Source organism: Thunnus thynnus, chromosome 6, assembly GCF_963924715.1.
Source record: "Thunnus thynnus chromosome 6, fThuThy2.1, whole genome shotgun sequence".
In the NCBI taxonomy this organism is placed as follows: domain Eukaryota; kingdom Metazoa; phylum Chordata; class Actinopteri; order Scombriformes; family Scombridae; genus Thunnus; species Thunnus thynnus.
In genome coordinates this window covers 9,134,561-9,161,055 of record NC_089522.1, presented here as the reverse complement: position 1 = coordinate 9,161,055, position 26,495 = coordinate 9,134,561, and the positions used below count along the sequence as shown (strand labels likewise).

The window sequence follows — 26,495 nt, the reverse complement described above, 5'->3', positions numbered from 1 at the left end:
TCATGGCAACATGGCCTCTCTCACTCTCACAAGTCCAGAAATTTTTGATGTCAATTTATGGACTTGAACACCTCCAAATATTACACAGCAATGAGCCCAGCTGTGATGGATTGTAATAACTGCATCAAAAGGTATGTGTTGAAAGATATGCAGATGTTGGCCTGATTCAACGTTCCAATGATATTTTCTGAAGGATTATTAATTTGCACTGCAGTGCCGTAGGCCTACATTCACACAGAATTGTTCTGTTTATGAAATAAAAAATAAATAGGGAAATACTTGAGAGATTTTCAGATTTCAAATTGAACCGCAGCATTCTCAAGTTTGGGAATGATTAAAGGATAATTCCAGTTAATTAAAATGCGGCTCTTATTTATGTCAGTCTGCCCTGGTGATGCTGCCGTGCACTGAGTACAATGTTGTCATAGCCAATAGAAATGTTGGCCAAAACTACAAATACAAGATTGTTTAAAATCTGTCTCCAATGCATAAACATTCTCAGCAACACTCATGAGGGACAAAAAAACAAAAGATGGCCAACAATTTTGATTAATGGACAGAAGGAAAATATGTTAAAAACAGTGTTTTGAGACAATGGAAATCATATGGATACTTAATTTCATTTGTCATTTCTTGCCATGTTTCAGGCACTATTTTTGACCCATGTTTACCTGCTCTCCTCCTGAGTTTTAATAATCACATGAAAAAAGCACTGACAATAATTTGTATTGCAATCAAGCTGAGCAGGAGCCTTGTTACCAAGGCAACTCTGCCATATTCCTGATAGACTGTGAGGAAGCAATTTATCAGATTTTGCACAGCTCCCTCTGGAGCCACAAAAGGCCCTATGCAACTTTTTTCACATAATATGCAGTAGTACTGTAAACAGATATCTAACATAAAAAATGGTGGAGTTCCCCCTTATAGTCACTATGTGCAGAATTTATATGGTGACATGTTTTTGTTTGTAGGAAAATGATACAATCACAGTGAATATTAGTGCAGTGTATGTGTTTCTTTCAGGGGGTGTAGAGTCATGCATGTATGTTCTGATGCCTTTTTTGATGCCACCACTGCGAGGGCACCAAACCCGGAAATTTCCATATTCTACACATAGTATGACTGTATTTGGAATATTTGTTGCAAACATGTGATGTGATGGTTTACCTCTAGTTTCAATGGTCTGCAATGTGATTTTTAGTGTACTGGAATGAATAGAAACCATTGGCTGCATGCAAGGTAAAAAGTCAATCTTAATTGTATGGCTTACTTTGGAGCACAGTCTGCAGCAATATCAAGTAAACACAATTTGTAGTTAAACATGCCCCTGTAGGGGCCAATAGATACTCACTGAGAAGTGTGGTTTAGCAGGAAAAACACACCAGAGGGGTTACATTGTGTTAATTGGTGTACAAGCTGTTTTGCAGGCTTTTGTTTTTCATCCTCCTTGGATATTATTCTGGGTAGACATACTTTTAATATTGCTGTGTCACAAAGTACGGATCAGTGAATGAGATAGAGTGCTATCTCCCCAGGGGATAAGATCCTTTTAATGACCATAAAAGGCAAGACAATAAGCCCTGATAAAGGAGCCTGCCGCTAATGACAGTTTTGTTTGTGTGGAAATACTGCTACGCTTGGGGAATGAAGAAGTGATATCATTATTAGGTCCAGGCTAATCAGAATGAGATGGATTCATGTTAAAAAGGGTCAAGAGGTGTGTTTATTTCTTGTGTGTCCCTGCTTAGATTTCTTTGGCCAAGTCTTCTAATATCCTCTTCATCTGGAGGAGAAAATAGAGAAAGAGAGGGAGGGAGGGAGAGAAGGAGATTGCTCTGAATTCATAAGTAGCCATTTTGCCTTCCCCATGCCACATGACGACACACACAGTTCCCACAGAGGAAAATATTGACGATTATATTTGTGAGTGTGAATATACACATAGCATGCAAACACTCATTACCTCTGGCCATGTGATGATCCCGACCAGCCTTCCTCTGTCAGTGACAAACAAGGTCTGAGCTCCAACCAGACTCAGGATACTGTGGGCCTGCAAGGACGCAGAGGAAACATGATTTGAAGTAACTGATTTTAAAGAAACAGTTCACCATTTTGTCTGTGCGTGTGCATTAAAAGAGCACTTCACTGATTTAGCATTGCACTCCTATAACACTGTCATGATATAAGGTTTTTTAAAAAAGGATAAAAATTGATGCAGCAGAACCAGAGATATCATCCTTTTTATTCTATGAATTCTTCTTTCTTGTCAAAACCTGATGCCTACATTACCCACAATGCAACTCAACTGCTGACAATTTGGTCAGAGATTTAGGTGAGTTATGCTAGTAGCGGCTAATGTAAGAACAGACCTCAATATGTAAAATTGGTGAAGTACAGAGCTGAGTCAGGATGTGGTTAGCTTAGCTTAGCATAAAGACTGGAAACAGTTTGCCAAAAAATATGCCTAACAATATATATAAAGCTCAGTAATTAACACATTGTATCTTTCTTGTTTAATCTGGCTCCCTACCTCCTGAACGGTGCTGTTAGGTGATAACAGGACAGAGGTTGGGTGAATGCAGCAGACCTCATCCAGATGTTTCTCCATAGTCTGAAAAAGGGCACAAGCACATTCACATTTGCATGCATTTTCCTTTAGATGCATTCTTGTCATGCAGTAGCATTCAGTATTAATTGAGAAATGATGATTCACGGTTTCTATTCCCTGAAAAAACTGATTCTCTAGTGTACACAGCACATGGGCAATCCATCAATCCATAAATCTGCTATTTAAAATCAATTTTGATAAGCAGCTCATCATGTCTTTTGCTATCACTAGATTATGCTTTAAAATGGATTTCAGCTATCATAAAATGAGATTTTACATCAGCCAGCTCATCCTGTATGCACATTTTGCTCCTGTCCTTTTTGCATTCAGTCAAAGTCAAATGGATTGTAAAGACATGACCTGGCTTTTAAACAGCATCAGACACTTCACTTCTCTACTTAACCCTGCAGCTACTTGTCTGATCCCATCCAGCCTTTTACCTCAGTCTTACAGTAGCGCAGGAACATCAGCAGCTCTGATCGGAGAACAAAGCCCAGTAAAATCTGCGACTCTTCAAGAGAGGAGAGGAGAGGAAATCAATTTTCTTTGCCACAGTCGGTGCTACAGTTGTGTTACAGTGTGTGCAGCTCTCTAGTGGGCTGTGTGTCGTCTGATGCAAACACAAAAATCCATCCATGTGATTGCTGCTGAAAGGCTCAGCTGGCTGACCGACTATTTTCTCACACTTGTCAGCTCCTTATTGAGGCACTTTCACACTGCTGAATAGCTTTTAAAACGGTCACAATTTTTCATCATTTCTCTCATCACTTTCCTTTTTCCTTATAAGAGGCTCCGTGTGGTGTCATAAGTGACCGATATGTATCTGATGTTTTCTCAAGGATCCTGCTGACAGCCAAATACTTTCGTGCCAATGTTCCATACTCTCAAACATATTTTATTTTGTGTGAAGATTTAGACAAAATATGACTCCTTAGCCAGCAGTTTGGAGTAAAATACTATCAAATATCTTTGTCTGCGCACCATGTGAGTCCACCACAGGGATTTGTATTTCAGTGCTGGTGTTGACAGCCTTCTGAACCTCCACTGGCCCAGCTGCTTTCTGAAGTTGCACTGATTTAGCTCCCAAAACCTGTCCAACTGGTGTAGAGGGAAGCCTGCGAAAGAGATGACTCGTGTTACACCTGGAACACAAGCAGTTGTGGTTAAATGAATGTAGAAATATCTTAACTTGCAAGGCAGCTGGATTCGCAAGATCACGACATCACAAGATCACGCAAGAATCCATCTTGTCAGGCTTCAAGTTAAGCGCTTGTGTCCTATGAGGATTCTCGCATGATCTTGTGAAGCTGCTTCACAAGGTAAGACAGTGATAGACAGATGGTTCATCCAATCACGTGCCAAGTATTTTTTTTTTAAAGTGCCTGTCCTTTTCCAAACAGTTTCCAAGGACGACTTCTCAGATGGTTCTGTGTTACAAACCATCTGGCACATCTGATTTTTACTGAGGTTAATGCATTTTCAGAATTATTCACTGCTTGTAAGGATCTACAGAATTAATGGTTTGATAGAAACTGATGTAGGTAACAGAAGAAGATCTGCCATTTTTATGTTCAGACACAAAGCAAATATCAGTGATATTTTGCTACAGCGTATTGTACAATACAGGTTAGAAACTCAGACAGAGCAGTTGTAGTTGTTAACAAAGTCACAGAGTAGAGCTTTGACCGACATTGAAACTTCTTGTTTTTTCCAAAGAAACTCTGCCAAAACATTTTCAAGTAATTTAAGGTGTCTATCACGTAATAAGATGATCAATGAGAAGTCTGAGTTTGTCAGATGTATACTTGAAGCCGTCTCAGCCTGAATACTGTTGACAAGGACGATGAACAGATTAGAAAGAAAAAAACTGCAATGTGGCTGCTTGCTGCTGTCACCAGTGGAGAAATCTATCTGTTCAAAGCACATGTTCATTTCATTTGCCTTGACATTTTATATCTTGATCACAGTTTCTTGTCACATTTTGTAAGACAATAACATTTAGCCTCACAAGCTGTTGGACAGGCTGTTGACTATTAGGCCAGTGCCCCCTTGTGGTGCAGGTGTGCAGCTGTGCTGTTGAGTACATGAAGCGGTGCATTTAGTTGTAAATAGGCAAAGCATGAGGAACACCGTCAGAGCAGAAAGTGGACTTAACTGCATCCCAGTGTGGCGTGCTTCTCTGACAAACTGTGAGTAGAAATAGTTATTAAGGACTGATCAGGACATTTAGTGAACCTCTCACGGCATATTTTGTTAATTTACTAATGCTGTTAGCTTTCTGCATATCTAGTAGGCTAAGCTACTCCCCAGGTGGCTCAGTAATGCTAATGCTAGCTGCTGCTACCTATTGCTAGACTGTTAGAGTTCAGCATTGTTGTCATTCTAGTAATTAAGTAAATGGGATGGAGTCTGTCTGCACTGTCACTTAAAGGAACAGCCCGAATAATTTCGTCATTGTGTGAATTTGTAACTAGTTAAATGCTTTTACTGTTCATGTGTTGATTAGGCTTATGAAGCATATGTGCCTTAGCAGTAGCAGTGTTATAGACCACACACACACGCACACACTTCCTTCAACTCTACAGTAGGCTGGGTGGTATCAAGGTATTACCGTATAGAAGGGTATTTAGAAAAGGTATGATTTTCAATACTGTCAAAAATACTGACGCTCCTCTTTCTGTTAATCTGATATGGAGATGCTATATTGAGGTGATGTATTGTAGTACACAGCACGTGCCACCAGAGGTCAGTCTCTATTGGTGGGACAGGGAGCTGAGCTAGGCGACTGCTAGTAGCGATGATAAAGGTGAGCCAGCCAACATAGACGAAGCTGTGTGCACTATTTGCCTCAAGAAAGTTGCAGCTAAAGAGAGTAACACCATCCGCACGTCATCTCCGTTCAGCCCAATGATGTGTTGGTATCCGCCGCGGCAACAAGTGTCATCGGGTCCTCCAGCAAGAATCTATGGAAGAAGGGCGCTTATATCCTATCTATTCATTATTCTACGTAGGCTAATTGCATATTAGACACCCAGCATTGTAGGCTAGACAATGTCATACATGCTACAATGACTTCTATCACCAGCAGCTCAATTTTTACATTTTTTTTTTACACAAATACCGTCATACACCGTATACCCAGGTGAAATGTCAGGAGGGTATGAAGGTGTGAAAAAATAGATACTGCCCAAGCCTACTCTACACCTGTAAGCCTAAATGGTTGCAATACTGTACTGCTGTGTTACAAGAGAATCAGTAAGGAAGAGTTAACTGTGTCTGAGCGTCCTGTGTGTTCTGACTGATACCGCAAGGGGAACTTCAATATTAGGCAACCAACACCTATACAGTCCTAGGTGAATACCTATTCAATACAAGCCATGTAACCTTAGGGCACAATAGGAGTTAACTTTTTATTTATGTATATTATTTACTCATAGCATGGATGCCTGGTGAGGAAAACTAATTGATCTTAATTGAAAATGTCAAAGTCTTCCTTTGATACTCCATTAATGTCTCCAGTTTGGATGGTTTTACTATGTTGAGAAATAGGCCTAGCAGGGGATTTTTTTTTAAATTAGAGGTCGCCTATAGATTCCTATATTTTAAAGTAAAAAGACCACACCAATAAACAAAATCATTGGATAGATGAAGCGTAGATTAAGTACTCTCAGAAGAAAATGTAGAAACTGTTAAACACAACATTGTATTTTTTTTTTTTTTTTTTTTTTTTTTACTTACAATACATTTTTTTAATAACAATGCTATTGTTCAGCGTCAGACCTATTATACTATATTTACTCACTTGAAGCAGATTGAGTTAGACCAACTGACTGTGTTGAAAACCTAGCCTAGTGAATCCTTGATTAGAAATAGGATTGTTCAAGCCTGTTGTTACAAGAAAAGGTTAACAAACTGTATAAGCTTTGTCTTTGTTTGTTTGTCTATTTGTTTGTTTGTTTTTTGATTTGTTTTTTGAGAAACATTGGATTTGTTCTATGTTGACCATTACAATCCAAAAATTTAATAAAATGACATAACAATACAGGAAATAGCCTGCCTCCATGAACATTTTTATAACCCTGAGAACAACATTTACATCACACATTCATATGAGAAAATAATGTTGACAACAACACAAAGCCAGAAACTAAATACAGGAATCTTGACATTAGATTCTAGAAATATTTCTGCAAAGTGCATCTCTAATTTCATTTGCCCTTCCATCGTCCTACATTGTCTCACATCCACTTCTTTGTTGTCGACCTCATCTTCCTCTCTCATCGCATTGTCTCCATCAAGGAATTGTTCATTGTGAACTTCACAAAAATTGTGCATGACACAACATGGCGATAACATTTGGCTGACCAGGGTAATGTTGGCGTTACATACCTTTAGGAGACATCTCCATCGGCCTTTGAGGCGCCCAAAGGCCTGCTCTACAGTCATGTGTGTTTGACTAAGGTGATGGTTGAAAGCTATCTGCTCTTGTGTTGCTCCTCTAACCTCATGACAGCAGAGGGTAAAAATAACAAGCAGCACATCAATCCCTTCAAATGTTTCAGTCACTCCTGGTTAAAGTGTGCCTCTGTCACCTCACTCATATAGTCCCAAAAGAGTGAAAACACAGGCATCATGGTTCCTACCTGGTTGCCCACCATTTATGTCCCAGAACTTTGCTTTGTGGTCAACCACACCTTGCAAAATAATTGAATAATGCCCTTTTCTACTACAATAATCCGCTGGTGTGTCAGGTGCAATTCTGATATTAATATGTGTGAGCACCAGCTACTTGGGGAAATCTCCACTTATCATGAAAGCCTTGTATTATTAATCTGAACTCGGCAGCAGAGGCTGTTCTGTTATAATGTGGCTTCATATTACATTTACGGCGGTGACAACTTGTTGAGTTATAATACAGCATGGGGACAAGCCAACACCGAACAAGTGCGAAAGAGAGCAGTATTCAAGATTTGTTGCCAGTTTCCAGATACAGATTGCCACATGAACCTCAACAGGCACTGGCTTTCTGTATCTGATGGTGTGCCGGGCCAACGTGTGCCAGCAGGCATCACACAAATGTAAGAAGGTGTCTCTTCACATCCTGAAGGCAAGCAGCCATTTGTGGTCAGTGGTAGAGATGTGTGGCCACAAAGATTTGGTTCGTGGATACACCTATATGACCCTGTAGTGAAGGCAAAGAGATAGAAAATGTTATTCCAGTATGTCATTATAAATCATATCCAGTATATCTATGGTTTACAATGGTCAACATGGCAGGTAAGCATAACTTACAAGCTTAGAGTTTTCAAATAGCCTACAAGCAATTTAACAGAAGATTAGGTGTAGCTTAGGCTACAAGTGAATACATTTTTTTATATAGAACATTTCATACAGGCTAAAGCAATTCAGGATGCTTTACAATAAAATTACTTTCAGAGTGCAAATTGCTCCAAAAACATGAGTGGTGGTTTCTGTATGATGTCAACTAACAACCTAATATGATGACAAGACACAGACATGCAATCTGTGGCTAGCTAGATAATTTCGGAATGGAATTATCAGAAGCCTAATTAAAAAACGTGTGATTATAAACACACCTAGGCATAGGCCTACACATAATCTAACCAAGCTTACCTGATGCACTGTCTGAAGAACAGCTGTCATGCAAGTATGTGGTGATATGCAGCCATCAGAGCCCATCTTTATCGGCGATTGCATTAAGGTGGCACGTCTTCAAATTAGATGCATCAGGACATTGTTTTCTAATCGCAGTGTGGATTCTCGGTGGAACTGGATACTTTGTTCATTTAACAAACATTGTTATATTAACGACAGAAACACAATGAAATAAATTAGCCACACACGCTGCTGTGTTGTTCTTTTTTCCAGGGAAACAAAGAAGAGGAAATATTATCTCCTGAGACGAATCCTTCCAGTAAGATTTCTGACCAATGAGAGAACATGCAAGACATGCATATTGTCTTGCATATCTTGTATTATGAGCCTCTGTGTTGCATATTTAAAGGATGCCCTGAATGATGTTTAATATATTCTTTTTTAATCATTTTATTATTTGTTCTGCATGCTTATAAATGATCTTAGTAACTTTGTAAGTGTTGAACCAACAGACTGACACCTGGTTTATGTGGCTAGACCTCCAGGGGTCTAGCCACATTAACCAGATTTAGTTATGGAACTATTTCCAATACTTTTTACTCTGCTGTGTTTACATCCTATGGAAATGAGGAATGTGTTCCCTGGGAATTCAAAACAGTTTCATTTTAATGACATATTTGTTATTATTTTTTTCAGTCTCCTGCAAAACGGTGCCAGACCTGGATGCACATTATTTAGGATTATTTAGTTTTAGAGTTGGTGCTTGTTCTTACTTGCACACAGAAAATACTAATAGCCTATAATTAGCATTTTTATGTCTATGCTCTCATCTTCTTTTAATCTTTTAATCAGACTTTGTTTTTACTCACTGGGGACAGGCCTTCATCAGAGAAGGCAGGTGTGGGAGCCTCTTGCTGATAGAGAGGGCATCATAGAAAGATGGGCGGTGCCCAGAGCGAGTCAGGGCATTGGCCAGCAGGGTGGCGAGGAGGATTGGAACAGCATGACTGAACTGGCCAGTTAACTCTAAAGCCAAGAGAGCTGGGGACAAAGTGTGAGTCACAGCCCCGGAGAGTGCTGCGGCACCTACAAGGCAGAAAACATATTAGAGGTCCTACTTGAGGGCTAATGATATATCAGTTTTCTAGTAAACCATGTTAAACATTATATACAAACTATCTTGTTTTGTCCACATCTGAAAAATCCAATTGTGCACCAAGGTACATCTAATTTTTTATTATTACAGCTATTGCTGCTGTCATTAAATGGTAGATTTATCCTGGATTTCAGAGTACTAAGTCCAAAAACATAATTCTATTTCATGAGGTTTTTACATCCTGAAATCTGGGAGATATATATATGTCAGCAACATACATGTAAAATGGAGTTTAGACACTGCTGATATACAGGTGAGACTATCATTATTAAACCAACAGCTGTTAATCAGGTTTTTCTACCAGCCAGTGCGTAGCCCCCAGGATTTATAGAAGCCCACTGTTGGTCTGAAATCACTCCAGTGGAAGACACATAAGCCACTCCTTCTCCAAGCAAACGGCCAAAAGCTGCCCCTGGAAAACATAAATCAAAGCAAGTTCCAGTTAAATTTAAACTTGTTTCCATTCAGGTGTTCTGCACAACAAACTCTTCAAAGTCCTTTCCCTTCACTCACCATAGATAAAGACTGGCATGACGTATCCGGCTGGCAGAGGCAGCGTGCAGGCAAGGACCAACATCCACAGCTGAGAACCAACAACAGAGACACAGACTGTCAAATCTCTCCTTGGCATCTGAACAACCACAACAGCTCCACTTGCACATGTTGCACAGCAGATGGGTCACTATCAATCTGTGTACAGGGAAATGTTTGCAGCGTTCTCAAATCAATTTCACACAAATAAATATTGAATCATGCGCATTTACATTTCACATTTGCATGCAGAGAAATTAGGGTTGAGGTAAGTGAATCCTCTAGAATGCCAACTGATTGGGAGGGAATTTCTCACAGAGTTTAATGCATTAGAGATGGTTTACTTGAACAGGTGTTAGAAACTCAATGCAGATGTGTCCTTGTATTTACTAAGTGTTGTTTTTCTCTGCCTGCTTATGCAATAGTGAGTAAGGTTTTCCTCCCTCAGAGGACAAATAGGAAAGAATAGATATGCAGGTGGTTGGTCTTGATCAATACCAGTGACTCAGCCATCACTTAGCCGGCTGCTGAGATTTCTAGCTGTTCTAAATCACCAAATCCATCCTTTTTACTAGCAGTGTTGCTATGAGTCAGCATCAGGTTTTAGAAGACATTTCAGCCTCAAAGGTTAAACAGTCTTTAACTCGCTTACTCTATTGTGAAAATGTCAATTACTGTATGCTAATTATGGGTCACTGTGACTCAGGAGAACAGCAGGAGTGGGTGGCCAAGCCTCGTGCCTTTGTTAGGATTCCTGTTGGTTATCAGTGCAGGTGGACAGAGATAAGAGATTCCTTAATTGGCCTTTGCATTGTTCGTACCTTCATAAGCAAAAAGACAGCCAAAGAAAGGTAGATAGGATTCCCTGATGAGCTCCACTCCAACAAAGGCTCGGGCTCCAGTCGAACAGAGGCATTGTTGGATTGAGAGAGCCACTGCCTGCTGTCCAGTAAGGAGGTGAGGAGCTGCTTCATGGTGTACTGTGAAAGAGATGAATGTCATTCAGATCACTGTCTGAATGCAAGAAGATATATTATGTAAGAAATGGAAATATTCTAGGATAAGGCTGCATTATTCTATATTTTTCTTACTGACAACAAATCCCATGAAAAAAAGTGTTCGAAAACAGTCTGTCAATACTTTCTGGCTTTCATACACTGTCTGGGTATTCAGCCCCAAGACAATTCATTCCTACTGAAGATGTAAATCTGCAGATAACAAATATACAGTTTCATAATTTAAAAAAAAAAGTTCAGTAACTTCCTAAAACAGCCTTTAAATTCTGCTCATTCCCACCTTAGAAGCCATATATTGACCAGCTGAATGGGGAAACGTCACAGATGCCAGAAGGAAAGCCACCATTCCTGAATACAGACCCTTCCTGCAGAGAGACAATCACACATATAAGCACCATTGTTATAATGTCATTTTCATTTAGGCCATTCTGACTGAAATTTAAATAAGCTGAAATCAGTTGACTGCTCTCTGTGACTTCAAAATAAACATTAACACTAGGGGCAGCAGTGGCTCACGAGGTAGGACAAGTTGTCCACTAATGAGACTAATAAGGTCGTTGATTCGATCCCCCTCAACTCTTGTATACATGTTGAAGTGTCCTTAGGCAAGATACTGAGGGTGCTGGCAAGATACTATGCTATATAGCAATATATGTATATATATGGCAAGATACTGTGCAAGCACCTTGCAAGGTACATTAGCCCATTGGTGTGTGAGTGTGTGTGAGAATAAGCAGCAGAAACGTTTTAAAGCACTTTGGATAAAAGCGCTGTATAAATGCAGCCATTTGCCATTTTCGCCAGACCTGCTCTAATCTTTTTTCCAATCTTTCAAAGGTTCCCTGTAGCGTTGTACACTACTTAGATCTGCGTCTGCTAGAAGAGCAAAATAAAATTGTCAAATTAAGATTATATATAGGATTGTAAATAAAATCAGTGGGGATTTTTAGACCACTTCAATGAATCTTGAAATGCACACTCACTTATCATATTTTGTGCTATACATAATTTATTTTTAAAGTTGTTTATGTCTGATGTGTTCTTGTGTAATGTGGATTATCCTGAAAAGAACACACCATGTTTTTGGGACGTCAGTCTGCTCACCCCAAATCTTATGTCTTACACAGCTAGTGACTCATCTCTGCATCACAGTCTGGCTTTTAAATTGAAAAGACTGAGCTCTCACTCTGTCGTCAATATCTTGATGAGGACTGGGTTTGTTTTGGTGAATTGTAGGATCCACCGATGGCAGAAGAGGTAGCAGCGACTCACAACTCCACACAGCAGCCTGTGTCAGTTAGAGACAAGAGGCTTATTTTAAATCAGGCAAGCAATAGACGGAAGTCATTAGACTTGGGGAGATCATGATGAGGAAGAGGAAGCAAGGAAATTAGTGGTATGAGGAAATAAAAATCTGAATGCTAATTAGAACAGTAACACAGAAATAAAACACAGCAAAACTGGTCACAGAGTTTCCATTGTGACCACAATATCTTTCTTTTCTTTCTTTATTAGGATCCCCATTAGCATCAGAATATGCAATGGCTGTTCTTCTTGGGGTCCACCACACATACAGTCATACACATTCATACACACTATAGCCACATAAACACAACAAACAAAATAGCTCATCTCTTTGAATTAACAATCAATTACATACAGACGAGAATCCTTTCAACAGACAGTAAGACAAACACAAAGTTATAAATCAATCACAATTTCTCAAGAATTCATAGCAAACTTTTTTCGTCTTCATACAAATAAATAGTAATTCTTAATAAATTGAAGTCATTGTCTGAATGACCTTCTTAAATTATATATTTATGCATCCTGAATATGAATATCAAATGTCATTTTTTATTAATAAGACACAGACAAATAGATGATTTGTTTAACTATGCAGATGTCAAGAATCAACTTACCCCAGGAAAGCAAACAGCAGAATCTCCAGTGGGAAGAAAGGTAAAGCAGCGGGGAAATTAGTTTTGAACAATGCCTGAAGAGTTTCTGTGGACACGAAACAAATTGGAGTCATCCCTCCAATTTCTCCTGCAGCATTTTGAAATCTAATTGTCCCTCATTTTATTGCATTGAGATTTTATTGAAATTTACAGTCTGTCACAATAAATGTTTCTACAAGAGTCTGCCAAAGCTGATGTTCCCAGTCACTGTCATGAAAGGTAATTAGATAGCTGTAAACTGTGAAAATCAATGACAAGCTGAAATGATCAAAGTGTTGCATTTACTTTAAAATTTTTCAAAAAAAGCGTTGTGTCAGTGAACCTTGCTGTGAAGAAAATGGTTAAATCAAACTCAGTGCAAAATGTTGCTGTTTAATATAACCATGCTTAATAGTAAAACATAACATCAGATCTTTTACAAATAGTTATTTGTTATTTTCAGCATATACCCTATTTGGCCAAAAGTATGTGGACAGCTGAACATTTCTGCTACATGTGATTATTGAGCATTTCATTTCAAAATGAATATGCTGCTGTAACAGCTCTTCTGGGAATATTTACACAAGACTTTGGGACCTGACTGCAGGGATTTGCTCCAGGCAATAAGACCTATCTCACTTAGAAGATCCCTTCATAATGCACTTATAATATAAGTGATGAAGGACAAATTCCACAGTCCTCCTTCTGTGCAAAAATGTATTTAAAAGTTTATCTGAAGCTAATATGAAGCTTCCATGTCCAGTGAGTCAAATCAAGTAGATATCTTTCAACGTTACAGTCTTTTTAGTGCCAAAGTCCCTCTTTTTGTTACTATACTTCCACCGCAGCTCAACAGGGAAACTCTGTCTGAGGAAACATAAAGAGGGAATTTGATGCTAAAAAGACTGTTAATGTGGCAGATATCCACTTGATATGACTAACTCAGACTGCTGAAGCCTCATATAAGCTTCACATCAACTTGTAAATGCATTTTAGCACAAAATGACTGTGTGGACACACTGTGGATTTTGGCCTTCATCACTTACATTGAAAGCACATTTGAAGGGGATCTTTTAATAACCAGTATGAACAGGTGGAATGATTACAGCGAGGAAAACCTCTTTCACTGTTCATATGGACACCTGACTGTTGCTTTCAGACACACTTGAAAAAAACCTATCCTTTACATCTTAAGGCATGTTAAGCTGTGTAGGCACCCTTTTTTTTTTAGGTCAAAGTGTCTGTATTTACTGTAACCTCCTTCTTGTTGACCATGAGGGGGCGAGACCTGGTCAGGCCTGCTTTACCTCCATCTCCACTCCACACTGAGAGCAGGCGGAAGGTCAACGCCCCGCAGGCGACTGAGAAGAAACACGGGTAGTAATTCTTCAGGGCAAAGTGAGAGGACATCACTTCTACACTGAACAACACACCTACAGGGGCAGAGGAATGACAAATAGATGGAGATGAGAGTGAGGAAGTCACTCAAGTATTTAATATTTTCAGCTATAATGATTAGAACTGTAAAAATAATATTTCTGCTGACTGTGAAAAGGAAATATAGAAATATGCATAGATTTCAGGCATTAATAAACAGTCTAATGTTTTATGTAAATTGAGTAATGACATTTTGAGTTTAATGTACAATATGAGCACTGATGGAGTTTGAACCTGAGTTGCTGAAAGCTGAACACTGGTTTCAAAAATGAAATAAACAGTGAGATGAGAGAATCAAATTATTATGCCGAGAGGTGATCAAAGGTGTAAGAGTTGAGAGACAAGGATGAACATATAAATATGATGGAGGAGCAGAGGTGTGAGAGAGGATAAAAGGGAAGAGAAAATATGTGAAGCTTACAAGAGTGAAATCAAAGGTAGAAGTACATTAAACTCACGAGTATGAGAAGGAGAGATACATGAAAATCATTGATTCCTAATTCTGAACCTTTACTGGCTCTCTCACCACTAATGGGAGCTCCGAAGCAACTGGCTACCCCGACTGCTGCAGCTACGACCAGCATCTCCCCAGCTGTTTTCTCCTAGAAGAGAAATATGCTGTGATTTGTTGTTTCTTTAATGACTTTTTTATATCATAAGGAGAGTTACAGTAGCATGTCTTTTGATCTTTATTCATATTGTTTGACATATGGGGAGAAAATATACTATTTCCAACTTCTGTTCTCCAACTTCTGAGCTACCGTTCTAACTAAATAGAAAAGTGTGCCTTTTTTATGAAAACATAAAACAACATTTGCCTTGAAGTGATTTCACATCCAGTTATAATCCTTCCTGGTGATATTTGTAAAGTATTTGTAAAATGGGATGAGGCCATCGTAAGTGCATTTGTGAAAATGTGTAAGTCTGACTTACAGCTGCATTATTGTATTTTTGTCCACTTGGGGACAGCGAAACCAGCTATGAACCATCAACAACATCAACAAATCACCACCTTTTAAAGTTATTATGTCAAATGTATTATCAAACAATAACTATTTACACGTCCAGCAGACATGGTTCAACATTAGCAAATATCTTGATAATAGAATAATCTTGACAAAAAAAAAATTGCCTTGATATTTCCTGTTTGGTTCAGCACCAACTGAGCGGTTTTTTGGGATGTGCATACCTTTCCTCTACCTCAAGGCCTACTTACTAGCTTTTTCTGGACCTTTCAACCGTACGTCACAACCTTCATCAGCAGATGGATTAAGTCATAAAGTACACCTTGCGTCAAGATTATTTTGTCAAACTACTATTTCAAGGACAAGAAACAACATTAGCATTAATGTGGGGATGTGTCAGCTGTCTAATGTAAGTCAAGTATCTGCCTTTTTAGCTGCTAAATGCTCCAATATGTTCATCCAGCTAGTTACTGACTTTGCATGTCATGCACTGTCATGTAGGTAGCGTAAACTGAAAACAGCAGTCTGCTGCAGGTGAATACAAGGAGGGCAGAGTTTGCGGGCCAGGAACCAAAACCATGAACTAAAAAATGCTAAACGCCTTATTGAGCTGAGGGGAACTGCAGAAAAAGGTGATAATTCCATGTGGTTCATCAGTAAGAGCGACCCTCACACACACAGAGTAATTTGATTAATTGCTAATATCAAAATATTGATTACTGCTTCAGTGGTTTTAGCAGTTTAAATAGTTGTATCACTCAAACTTTGGGTAAAGTGGGTAAACCCTTCACTACTTTTAAATTACTTGGACTGCTGTGTGTTTACCTCCTTATTGGCTTGTATTAGAGTGCAGAGGTTGCTCAGGTAGCATCCCGCCATGGTGGAAAGATGCACAAATGGACCCTGATGTTAAGAGGCAAATATAGAAAACTGTTCATACAAACAACAAGGCAGGCGTCACACAATATGAAAGGATGCCTGCATATTTTGTATGTAAAGCAGGTATACTAAGACGTCTCTCACCACTTTGCCCAGGAAAAGAGTGCTACCGCCTGCCAGTGTACAGATAAGACCCAGGAACTTGGTAAACATATTAGTGAGAGACAAGTAATGAGGCATTTCAATGCCGGCCAACATGGTTCTCACCTCTGGTATCCCCGAACCTGAGGAAAAATGAAGCTGGATTTTTGAAAGGCCCAGAGGTATTAAAGCAATCAACTTTAACAAAAGCTATTCCATCTGAATACACGGGAAATTATTTTAGAATACATTTATTAAAAAGAGGGTAAGGGGATGGCAAGGACATTTATGGGACTCACAGTATAATCAGCACAAAACAGATTGGAGGTAAAAATAAAGCATTATTCAGTTTTTTATTGGTGAAGTAGTTTTGTTATACCTACACAGCCTGTTTTCAGCTTTGAGGATACTTCTTTTGGGAACCTAGTGATATAAATCAAACCCACTTCCCCTTTCAGGGTTTTGAAAGCTTTTCTCCTTGGCAGTAATAGAGCAATGTTCCATCAGTAGACTATAATGCAGTGATGTGTACAGAGACTTTTATGGGCAGAGAGCGACTATAAACAGGAACAGGAAGCTGACAGTGACAGACAGGGTAATTGGGGCAATAAGGGTGAAGAAAGGGTGAGATACTTTCTGAAAAGTAGATCTATGCTTTCGTCATTCATATCATATCACACCACTGCCCGCAACATTAGCATACACCACGAATAGAGATCAGTTTCCTGGAAATATATTTAAGGTTTTCTGTGAGACAGATAAAATCATGGTTGACTTTTTCATACACACTATCTTCCTTTACAAATCACTGACTTTCAAAGATAATATCACATTTGACTTTTTCTTAATGCCATTTACTTCAGATAGGAAAGAAAGCTGCTCTAAAAGAAACCGGAGGAAAAAAATAAAGATATATTCTTCTCAATTCTTCATCTCATCTTTTTCAAGAATACTTGAAGATGGAGACCCGCTTGATGATACTGTGTGCTTTCAAATTACAATGTAGCCTTTCAACATCATGCGTGTTGCCTGGCCTTGTTCATGTTCTAGCCAATGAAAACCATGGAAAGAGCCAGAATTCCTTCATTTTCATTTAAGCTTGCCAGCTAACATTCATTGCTACCAGTAGCCTATCTTTTAATAATCAATAATTTAATTTAATAATTTAATACTTACACCTTCAATAACTCATTGTGTAGCCACTTGGGGGCAGTGAAAACAAGCTGTAAACACAACAGTGACATACTAACACCTTATTAATTTAGCAAACTAGCAAATTGTTGCTACTTTATACATTCATCAGATGTGGAGCACAATTAGCCTCCATTTGAAGTCATGTTTGTGTCCACCTGACACATATAAGTCCAATATTCACTATCCCTTTAGCTCTGTTTTACTCCCATAAGGGAAAAATGTGTCTCTTTAGCTGCTAGCTAGTTTGTCTGCCATTTGGTGCCAGGCAGGTAGCAAACAATCGGTTTTTCACTGAAAGCAGCTGCCTGATGTGAACAAAATTGACACTCTGAATGCAGTGAGTTGAGTATAACTGCCTTAAACATTTCTCCTATATTAACCGTGATTTCACCATTACGCTGGCTGGGTTTTAGAGGTTTTTGATGACACTCCAGAATTTAACAGTGCCCTTCTTCATCGACAGGATCTTCTCTCTCTTTTAACTATTTTAATGTTTCTCTGTTGAATAGAAACAGGCTTATTATTTGGTAACATATAAATCCTGACAGGGTCAGTATGGCTCACTAATGTGGAATATATCTGCCTTGCATTTTTGTTTTTCTGGCATACTGTAACTGTATAAAAGTGTTGCTGGACAGACCTGTGGAGAAGGGACAGATGTTGTGGGAGAACGATGATGAGACAGCACAGAGGCATGCTGGGTAAAGAGTCCAGCAGAAGAACTGCAGCAGACTGTTGCCCTCCAGCTTCATATAAAGCCACTGATGGGCTACAAGTGAAATGAGAGAAAAACATTAATCATCTGTCTCTTTTGCTCACTCAGACTGAATCATGTATACGTGTGTATATGTACGTGTGTGTGTGTGTGTGTGTGTGTGTGTGTGTGTGTGTGTGTGTGTGTGTGTGTGTGTCTACCTCTCAGCAGCTTTGCTACACTGAGGTCCATGAGAAAGCTGAGGATGGCTGTCAAAATGCCAAGAGCAGCATAGCTATACCACTCTATCCTGCACACTGTTCCCAAACAACAACTCAGCTTCAACAGCCACTCTATGGACACAGAAATGTAGGTTAGTCTTGTTTGATTTGTGTCTCACACTCATTGAAACAAAATTAAAGTGAAATAACATTTTTAGAGAATGTCTGTAAGAACACAGATATTTATTTATTTTGTCATTTTTAACACATGGGCATTTTGTGGGTTAGACCTGATGTTGAATTACATGCTAACTCAAGTGTAGTCAAGTTTATTATTGTAGCTGCTAAACCAGCCCAAACCCTCTAATAGATTTTTCCCGCTGCAAGAACTTAAGAAAATACATGCAGCCATTCTCACGAGTTCTGCTTTTGTTTCCATCGTTCATCACCTGCTTTCGGAGTTACAAAGCAAACACCACAAACAGTACTAAAACAAAATAACTACTTTAAAAAAAACAACAACAACTGTGTAATAACATGAAACAGATTACAGTCTACAGTATGTGCAGAGCATGCAAAATAACAGCAACAGATCATACTTATGTAGGAATAAATGGAAAATGGCTGTTAATAAAATATAAAATCTCTAACAATCAATCAGTATTGAGGAAAATAGTCCCAATGTGTCTCCCCATAACTCTTTTGATAGCATTGAATATCATATTCTAACTCTTGTTTGATCTTGTTTCAGTTTTTGATGACATTGATTGGTTTGTCTTTGACCTCTGTTAGCTCTCAAATTAAGGTCAAACAAAACTTAAATTCTTGTACGATATCACCCCAAAATAGCTACTCTCTGATCTATCGGTCGGGTCAATATTGATCAGATTCTAATGATTTTCTACTTTAGTCTGACCTTTGACAATTCCTCGGGACCGTCTGCATGGTTTCCATGGATCAGCAAGGAGCGGACTCTTATTATGGGATGTGTCTGATTGATTTTCTCGCTGCCAGTTGTTGTTCTCTCTGCTGGTTTCTCTCCCGGGAGCCTCATCCAGGCTCTTCATTTTGTCTTGAAATGTTTGCATCATTGTCTGATTAATACACAATCAAATAATCACTGCCTCAGTGAGGATAAAAGAAAGATAATGCACCAATACAAGCTGTTACTGCTGTAACCACTGCAAGATAAAAATAGAAGACAGATAGACTTACCTACTAGTTGCACTGCAAGAGTTCGTATGATTATGTGTGTGTGTTTGTAGTGAAGGTGTGTTGGCAGCATAACTGACCTCTATAAAGGTATTAGCATAGAGGTGATGGCAGTCATGGTTGGATGAGTAGCTAATATTAACCCACTGGAGGAACATAAGTAAATGCCCTTCATCTGTGTTTATCACAGATATGCAGAGAAACATTTTCATGCTTCTCAGCTTTTTAATAGATTTTTGGTGATATTATCAACTGTACTGCAGACGAGGATGAATTTCATAATAACTGTTCCAGTCTAGTATCATCTCATAAATGTAGACAACAACTGGTACTACTGGTGATGAGGTCCACATACTTTTTTAGAGCTTTCAACAATATTATACGGTCTTCATCAGCAGAGGGGGTTTGCTCAGTCTGAACTCCAGAAAAAGTTAGTAATTGGACCTTGAGCAGGGATTGTTTCATGAAACCACTGCTACTAAAGAATGAACCTTCATGCTTAATAATATATCTTAATAATATAATATATGTATTACTATTTATTAAGCAGTTCCCAAATAACCAGCAGAGACTCCAGGAAGTCACTGCTGCAGCCAAGAAACTGTCCAGCACAAAATGTTCTTGTAAACATTTTTGTTGTAGGCATTTTTACATTTGGAATTTCATATAAATTAAACAAATGAGGTATAAAGTGTTAATTAGTGAGCTTTAGAAGTACAAGTAGGTGGATTTTGTTACTGTTGGACAGAGACAAGCAAGCTGTCAAGTAGCTACATATTTTGATGGAAAGACATGAGAGTGGTATTTATCTTCTCGTCTTACTCTCTGCAAAAAAGCAAATAAGCACATTTCCTTAAATACTGAATAATTCCTTTAAGGGAAAAAGTGGTCTTTGGCAGCTTACTGATGACATCTTCCTCTGACTACAAAGTGTGTATTATGGTTTGTTTTTGTTCAAATGCATTCACTCTACAACCTCTTGGAAGTTAACTGTATTCCAGTTATTATAAAAATATTTCCTCCCATAGTGGTCTGAGCATGAAGTTTGATATTTTAGTAGTGATAGCCTCCATCTGAAATGGTCAAAGTGGATTTTCATAACCTTTTTTAGTGTGGTTGCAGTGAACATGAAGGTCCTCATGTAGAAAACACTTTTTTTAAAATCAATTTTTCATTTTTCTTTACTTCTTCTCATCCTCACTGGAACTTGATCACCCTCCTGAGAGCTGCTCCCTCATCATTAACACTTTCAGCATGTCCTCTTTGCCAGTGTATATAAAGAACTGGCCCAATCTGGCATTAGATGTGAATAGTATGAATGGTCAATACTCTAAAATGACCTTTTTTAGTATTGTTGAAGTATAGGTTTGCAATTTTTCAAGCGTGTCTTGAAACAACAGTCAGGTGCCCATATAAACATTGAAAAGGGTTTTCATTACTGCAATCATTCCTCCTGTTCATACTGGCTATTAAAAGATCCCCTTCAAATGCACGTACAATGTAAGTGATGGGGGCCAAAATCCACAGTCCTTGTTTTGAGCAAAAATGCATTTAAAAGTTTATCTGAAGCTAATATGAGGCTTCAGCCATTTGCGTTTCTCTCTTGATGTCTTGATAGACAGTGATCTAAAAAAGAGGGAATCTAGCACTAAAAAGACATTAACTTTGAAAGATACTGAGTAAACTTTTATATATATGTTTGCATGGCTCATTACTTACATTGTAAGTGCATTATGAGGGGATCTCTTAATGGTCAGTATGAACAGGAGGAATGATTACAGCAAGAAAAACATGTCAATGTTTATTTTGGCACCTGACTGTTGTTTTAGGACAGACTTGAAAAACTGTGAATCTATCCATCAACTTTAGCAGAGGAACCCAGAGTTCAACCTGCCAAAGTCACGATTCAATATATAATATAACACTTCATAACTAATAAGGAATGCATTATCATTTACCCCATGATAACATGTCTGAATTCTTCATACTTCATGCAAATAATATGCAAAGTGTCTGTGTAATGGTAGTGTGTAAATGTATTATGCAAAATGTATGATAATACATACAACAGGACAGAAAAATTAAATACGGTGATGATGGGGCCTTTGCAATCAAAATGGTTCCATAATAGCTGCTGCCTTGTGGTTCCCATGGAAACAACCTATCAGGGGACATTTTCTGCACAATATGGCAATACTATGGGGGGAAAGCAGCACAATAGACAATTATAGATAACTTAAAGGTGCCCTGTGGAGTTTTATTGTCAACAAACACAGTTATGTTTATACTCAGTGTTTCAATCCAAAATCCATTGTGTGTATCTTTTAGGCCTCACAAATGTGTGCGATGTATTAGCTACTTCATAAAACATTTGCAAAGCACATTTTTAAAATGTATTCACGTCAGTGTTTTTCATTGTTGTGTGACCACATGGTGTATGAGTGCTGGTAAAATCCAGTAGGTGGTCAATTTCTGCTCAGCGGCCCAAAAAGGCTTCACACGGCCCTGTCATGAAATATAATTCTATGCTGTTCATGTGTAATTACACAGGTGTGAATTAAAAATTTTATCATGATTATCTTCTCTCCATTATTACCATGAAGCAGTGTTTCATGTGATTAACATTTTACAGCTCAGATGGATATGAACAGATGTCATTGTTATGACCTTCCTTGTGCCAGTGACGGCTTCAAAGACGTTCATTTGAAAAGCCCTGAGGACCAGAAAAAATCAGCACTTTGTAGGAAATCAAGGTAAAGTTTCTTGATTCAAGCAGCCTGCTCAAGGTCAAGGTAATCATTGTTCAGTTACTGGAACACACACACACACACACACACACACACACACACACACACACACAAACACGTGTTTCCATCACTACAGAGGACATTACATTGACTTACATTCATTTCCTGGAGTCTTATCCTAACCCTAACCATAATCACCATATGCCTAACCCTAACCTTAACATAACCCTAAACTAACCTTAACTTTAAACCAAGTCTTCACCCTAAAATTAATGATTTTACGTTAAGGGGACTTCCTTTTTGTCCCCATAAGGAAGGCGAGTCCCCACAACATGACTCTGTAAACAGATTTACGTCCCCACAACGTTAGGAATACCTGGACCACACACACAAACACACACACACACACATCAGACCATAGTCACTTTTGGGGACATCACGTAGACTTACATTAATTTCCTGGAGACTTACCTTAACCTTAACCTCTTTTTTCCAATTGGGGACACAGCTTTTGAACAATTTGACAATCCGTCCCCAGTTAATTGGTCCTAAGTCTGAAAATTGTCCCCAAAAGTAGCCTATGACAGACCACACACACACACTTTAAATGAGCCCTTAGTTAATGTTTATTTTGTTCAGTTCCACCTTGCCTTTAGGCTTTCAATTAGCACTTATGTTATTTTAGAGATTTGAAATCTGCATGCTGTCAGCATCAGCCACACACACTCACACACACACACACACACACACATATGCATATACACCATGCAAATGTACACACATACAGACGGCTTTTCTCAGTATTAAAACTTGTTTCCATGGGAACAGAACACCGAGGTGAGACCCAGTCAGGAGATTACTTTACTCTCATTAACAATTATTGCTGTGTGCAGACGACCTGAAATGTTTCTCCTTAGGCAAATAAAATAGACAAATTAAATTATGTAACAGGTTCCAAATCCCAAAACTGAACATTTGTATAAACTTAAAGATTTATTGGAGAGTGAAAAGTCACACGTTAAATATATTATTTTATGGAATCACTGAGAAAAACAGTGTCAAATCTATATGAAATGTATATTAACATCTGTGATTTGCTGAGATTTAAAAGAAAAGTATTCATAATAATATTTAAATGAACCCAGAGGGAAGCAGACAACTGTAGGCCTCATATGATTGATGTTGAAACCCAGTGGGTTAAATATGTTGTAACACAGCATGTAGACAGAGCATGCTGTTATGTTTTTTGTACAAAACGTATTTACTATACAGTATGTTGGCATAGACTGTATATAGATGGTTGGCAGTAGTAGCAGTTTCACAGAGGCATGAGATACATTTTTATTTTAAGAAGAATCATTGTCATCCATATATTGATGTTACTGACCCTATTGTCTGAACAAACAAAATAAGATAACGAATGCCTTGAACTGCATGCAAATCTCAAGGCTGCACTAATCTATATATATTTTTATACTGACAATGGATCAAATGACTGTGTAGTGTGAAGGGGAACCTCACAGGGACGAACCTGCAGAGAATTCAGAAGCTCCCCTCAGCTCTAGTCTTTCAGTCTCTTTTAGCTCATTGTTTTGGTTTTCTGACCACAAACTTGACCCCATGTTTAGCAGCAGCAGCAGCAGCAGCAGCAGCAGCAGTTTTCAGTGGAAAACTGTGATAATGTGGTAGATAAATGGTTTGGTGTTTTCCACTTGTGACATCACCACCAGTGACCAAAAAATGAAATAATGCAGCTTTAAATAAAATAAGATGTGTCAATGTTTCAAAAATATGTTTTTCAGAAGTGCAGGATTTCCATATGAGGGTGAGTGAGGCTGCTGAATGAAGCTCACAGTCTCAGTGGCTTGTTATTCATGAACGCCTGTAAAGTACATTTGCATAAAAAGCTGTCTGTCTATCTACTGTGAGATGACCTTCCAGCTCAGCCACAAATCCCATCATCGTCTATCTACGGTGGGATGTTTGCAACATTATGTAACACACAGCAGCTGAAGTCAACCCAAGCACAGCCAGTGAGTGTGTGTGTGTGTGTGTGTGTGTGTGTGTGTGTGTGTCTCAGTGTTGAATGTGTGGGCAGATAGGAATGCACACACAAACACACAGATATAAAGGGGATTCAATGTCACTGGTGAGACAACGTGGATTACTGGATCAGACTCACTCTCTGACGTTTCTTCCTCTCACTCTGTTGTCATTCTTGTCATTCTTCTTCATTGCATTTTGCACTGGTCACCTGTCAATCAGTGTAATGTTTCCATAGTTGGAGCTCATGTTTTCCCTTTTCAACCACAATCATTTTACTAATAACTGAAGTAATTTCTTATTTGCTCTAAAATATATTTAGCAGGACAACTGTGACTTTTGAATACCTTTACTTCAGACTGTAATAATGCTGTTCTGTCTTTGTTGATTATCCAGACACAGAAACATCCAGGTTTCCAAGTGTCTTGAATGACAGTGTTGCCACTCTACTGTCCATTATCAGAATCAGAGTCACCTTTACTGAAGGACCACAAGTGTCATGAAAATAGTAATAAAGCATTTCATTAATTAATAATTAATTGTACGATAAAGACAAGAATTAATAAATTGGTTAACAAATCAATGAATGAATCCATAAATATAACAGACTACATTACAAAGTAATTCATTATTTGAGCTAAATGTAGAGGCTAAAAGGAGAAGCTAAATGACTCAGCAAATCCATTAGCTAACATGTTAGCTAATGGGAAAAGGAAATGAAAATGGGAAAGGGAGTTGCCCTTTAAAAGCTGTATTCTTAATTCAATTTGTGAATTCAGTTATTTATCTTTTAAAACTGCATTTTCAAATTGATTTTGAAATTCCATTATTTATTAAGGAGTTCATTAATGTATTTTTGAATGATGTACTTACTGACTATTTTATGTTGTTTTTGTAAATCCCTTTTTAATTTTAGTGATTTGTTGATGGATTATTTTCATTTATAAATTATTTTTATAATTCCTCTTTTTATTACTCATTAAAATATCAAATGAGTTACTTTGTACTTCGGTCTATTTATTTATGGATTCATCAATTGATTTGTAAACCAATTTATTAATTCATGTTTTTATGGTACAGTTAGTTATTAATTAATGAAATGCATTATTTGTGTGACACTTGTGGTCTTTTATACTAAACACCGTCTGGTTGATATCTAATTTTGAATAAAAGGCCACTGTGAACCAACAACATTACATGCTGTTACCAGGGAGGGGAGGAGGCCCTGTGTGCTTCCTGGCAGGGAGGTGGTGAGTTACTGGTCTGGATTTAGACCTTCAGCAGGGCCCTTTGAGCTCTATACTGATAAGACTGGAAACACATATCACCGTGTGGTGTCATTTGTAATGCTGGGTAACCTTTCAAACATGGCTTCAAAATAAAAGACACAATTTCAGGATGACAGTAATGGCTGATATTTGATGTTCACATCATGTGTCTGGAATTGGGGTTGTGGTGTCAATCAATAGATCACTGATGTTTTATGTGTCTTTTACAGGCCATGCATAAATGAAAGGCAACCTTCTCTTGATTGAAAGTAAAGACAAAGCAGAAGCCAAATACCTACTGTCATAATAACAGTAATATAACAGTCCATACATGGATTAGCTGTCAGTAACACCAACTACCAAACTAGACAGAAGTGCAGTGAATGTTTTCTAAGCATGATGAGTTCAAGCAGATATTAATAGCTACAAAGCAATGTCACTAGTAAGTCCCCTGCTCCCACTGATGGCTTTGTTTTCAAGCACATTCTTTCCATCTTTGTTTTGCTCCCAACTTACCCTCTGAGATAAGAGTCAAGGCTCCTTTTTCACTTTTCAATTCATTTTCCTCTCTTCATCCATCTCAGTGCACAGGAGAAAACAACATTTTCCAGCAGATCATTTCGTCTTAATGTCGCATGTTCAGGGGTTTAACATAAAGCGAGATTGACTTAATAAACAAATGACTTGAAATGGGATCTTAGTAGTCTCTGATGAGGCAAAACTTGATCACCCAGCTGTGAAAACATTGGACACTATGTCATTTAATGGCACAACCATGCGAGGATTCGGTTTCAGGACAAACGCATGGCACTGAATATTAAGAAAGG

The 26,495-nt window shown here is 38.3% G+C and overlaps 1 protein-coding gene across 3 annotated transcripts; it reads right to left on the bottom strand.

Moving 5' to 3' along the window:
* Positions 1-1,235: 1,235 nt before the first annotated feature.
* clcnk (chloride channel K) lies at positions 1,236-26,495 on the bottom strand. Of its 3 annotated transcripts, none has more exons than XM_067591584.1 (20): positions 26,185-26,495; positions 19,315-19,492; positions 18,399-18,530; positions 18,124-18,252; positions 16,293-16,432; positions 16,095-16,172; positions 14,831-14,906; positions 14,175-14,300; positions 12,850-12,934; positions 12,114-12,215; positions 11,208-11,292; positions 10,733-10,891; positions 9,894-9,963; positions 9,682-9,792; positions 9,094-9,310; positions 3,590-3,723; positions 3,049-3,119; positions 2,531-2,611; positions 1,964-2,050; positions 1,236-1,783 (listed from the first exon to the last, which is right to left on the bottom strand). In XM_067591584.1, exons 2-20 carry the CDS (start codon positions 19,487-19,489, stop codon positions 1,745-1,747), a joined length of 2,097 nt encoding a protein of 698 aa, XP_067447685.1. In that variant the 5' UTR covers positions 19,490-19,492; positions 26,185-26,495; the 3' UTR covers positions 1,236-1,744. The 3 variants fall into 3 exon arrangements, with proteins under 3 accessions (XP_067447685.1, XP_067447684.1, XP_067447683.1); XM_067591583.1 differs by lacking the exon at positions 26,185-26,495 and adding an exon at positions 19,614-19,687; XM_067591582.1 differs by lacking the exon at positions 26,185-26,495 and adding an exon at positions 19,614-19,683 and having other exon boundaries at positions 19,315-19,470.

What these genes read in the sequence shown, in the direction of transcription:
- clcnk (XM_067591582.1), bottom strand. Translation starts at nt 19,683, where the DNA reads ATGCTGCCAACACACCTTCACTACAAACACACACACATAATCATACGA. An exon ending in TAATACAAGCCAATAAGGAG is followed by an intron (nt 14,907 to 16,094) that starts GTAAACACACAG and finishes TTTCTCTTCTAG; the next exon opens with GAGAAAACAGCTGGGGAGAT. An exon ending in GTCAATATATGGCTTCTAAG is followed by an intron (nt 10,892 to 11,207) that starts GTGGGAATGAGC and finishes TCTCTTTCACAG; the next exon opens with TACACCATGAAGCAGCTCCT.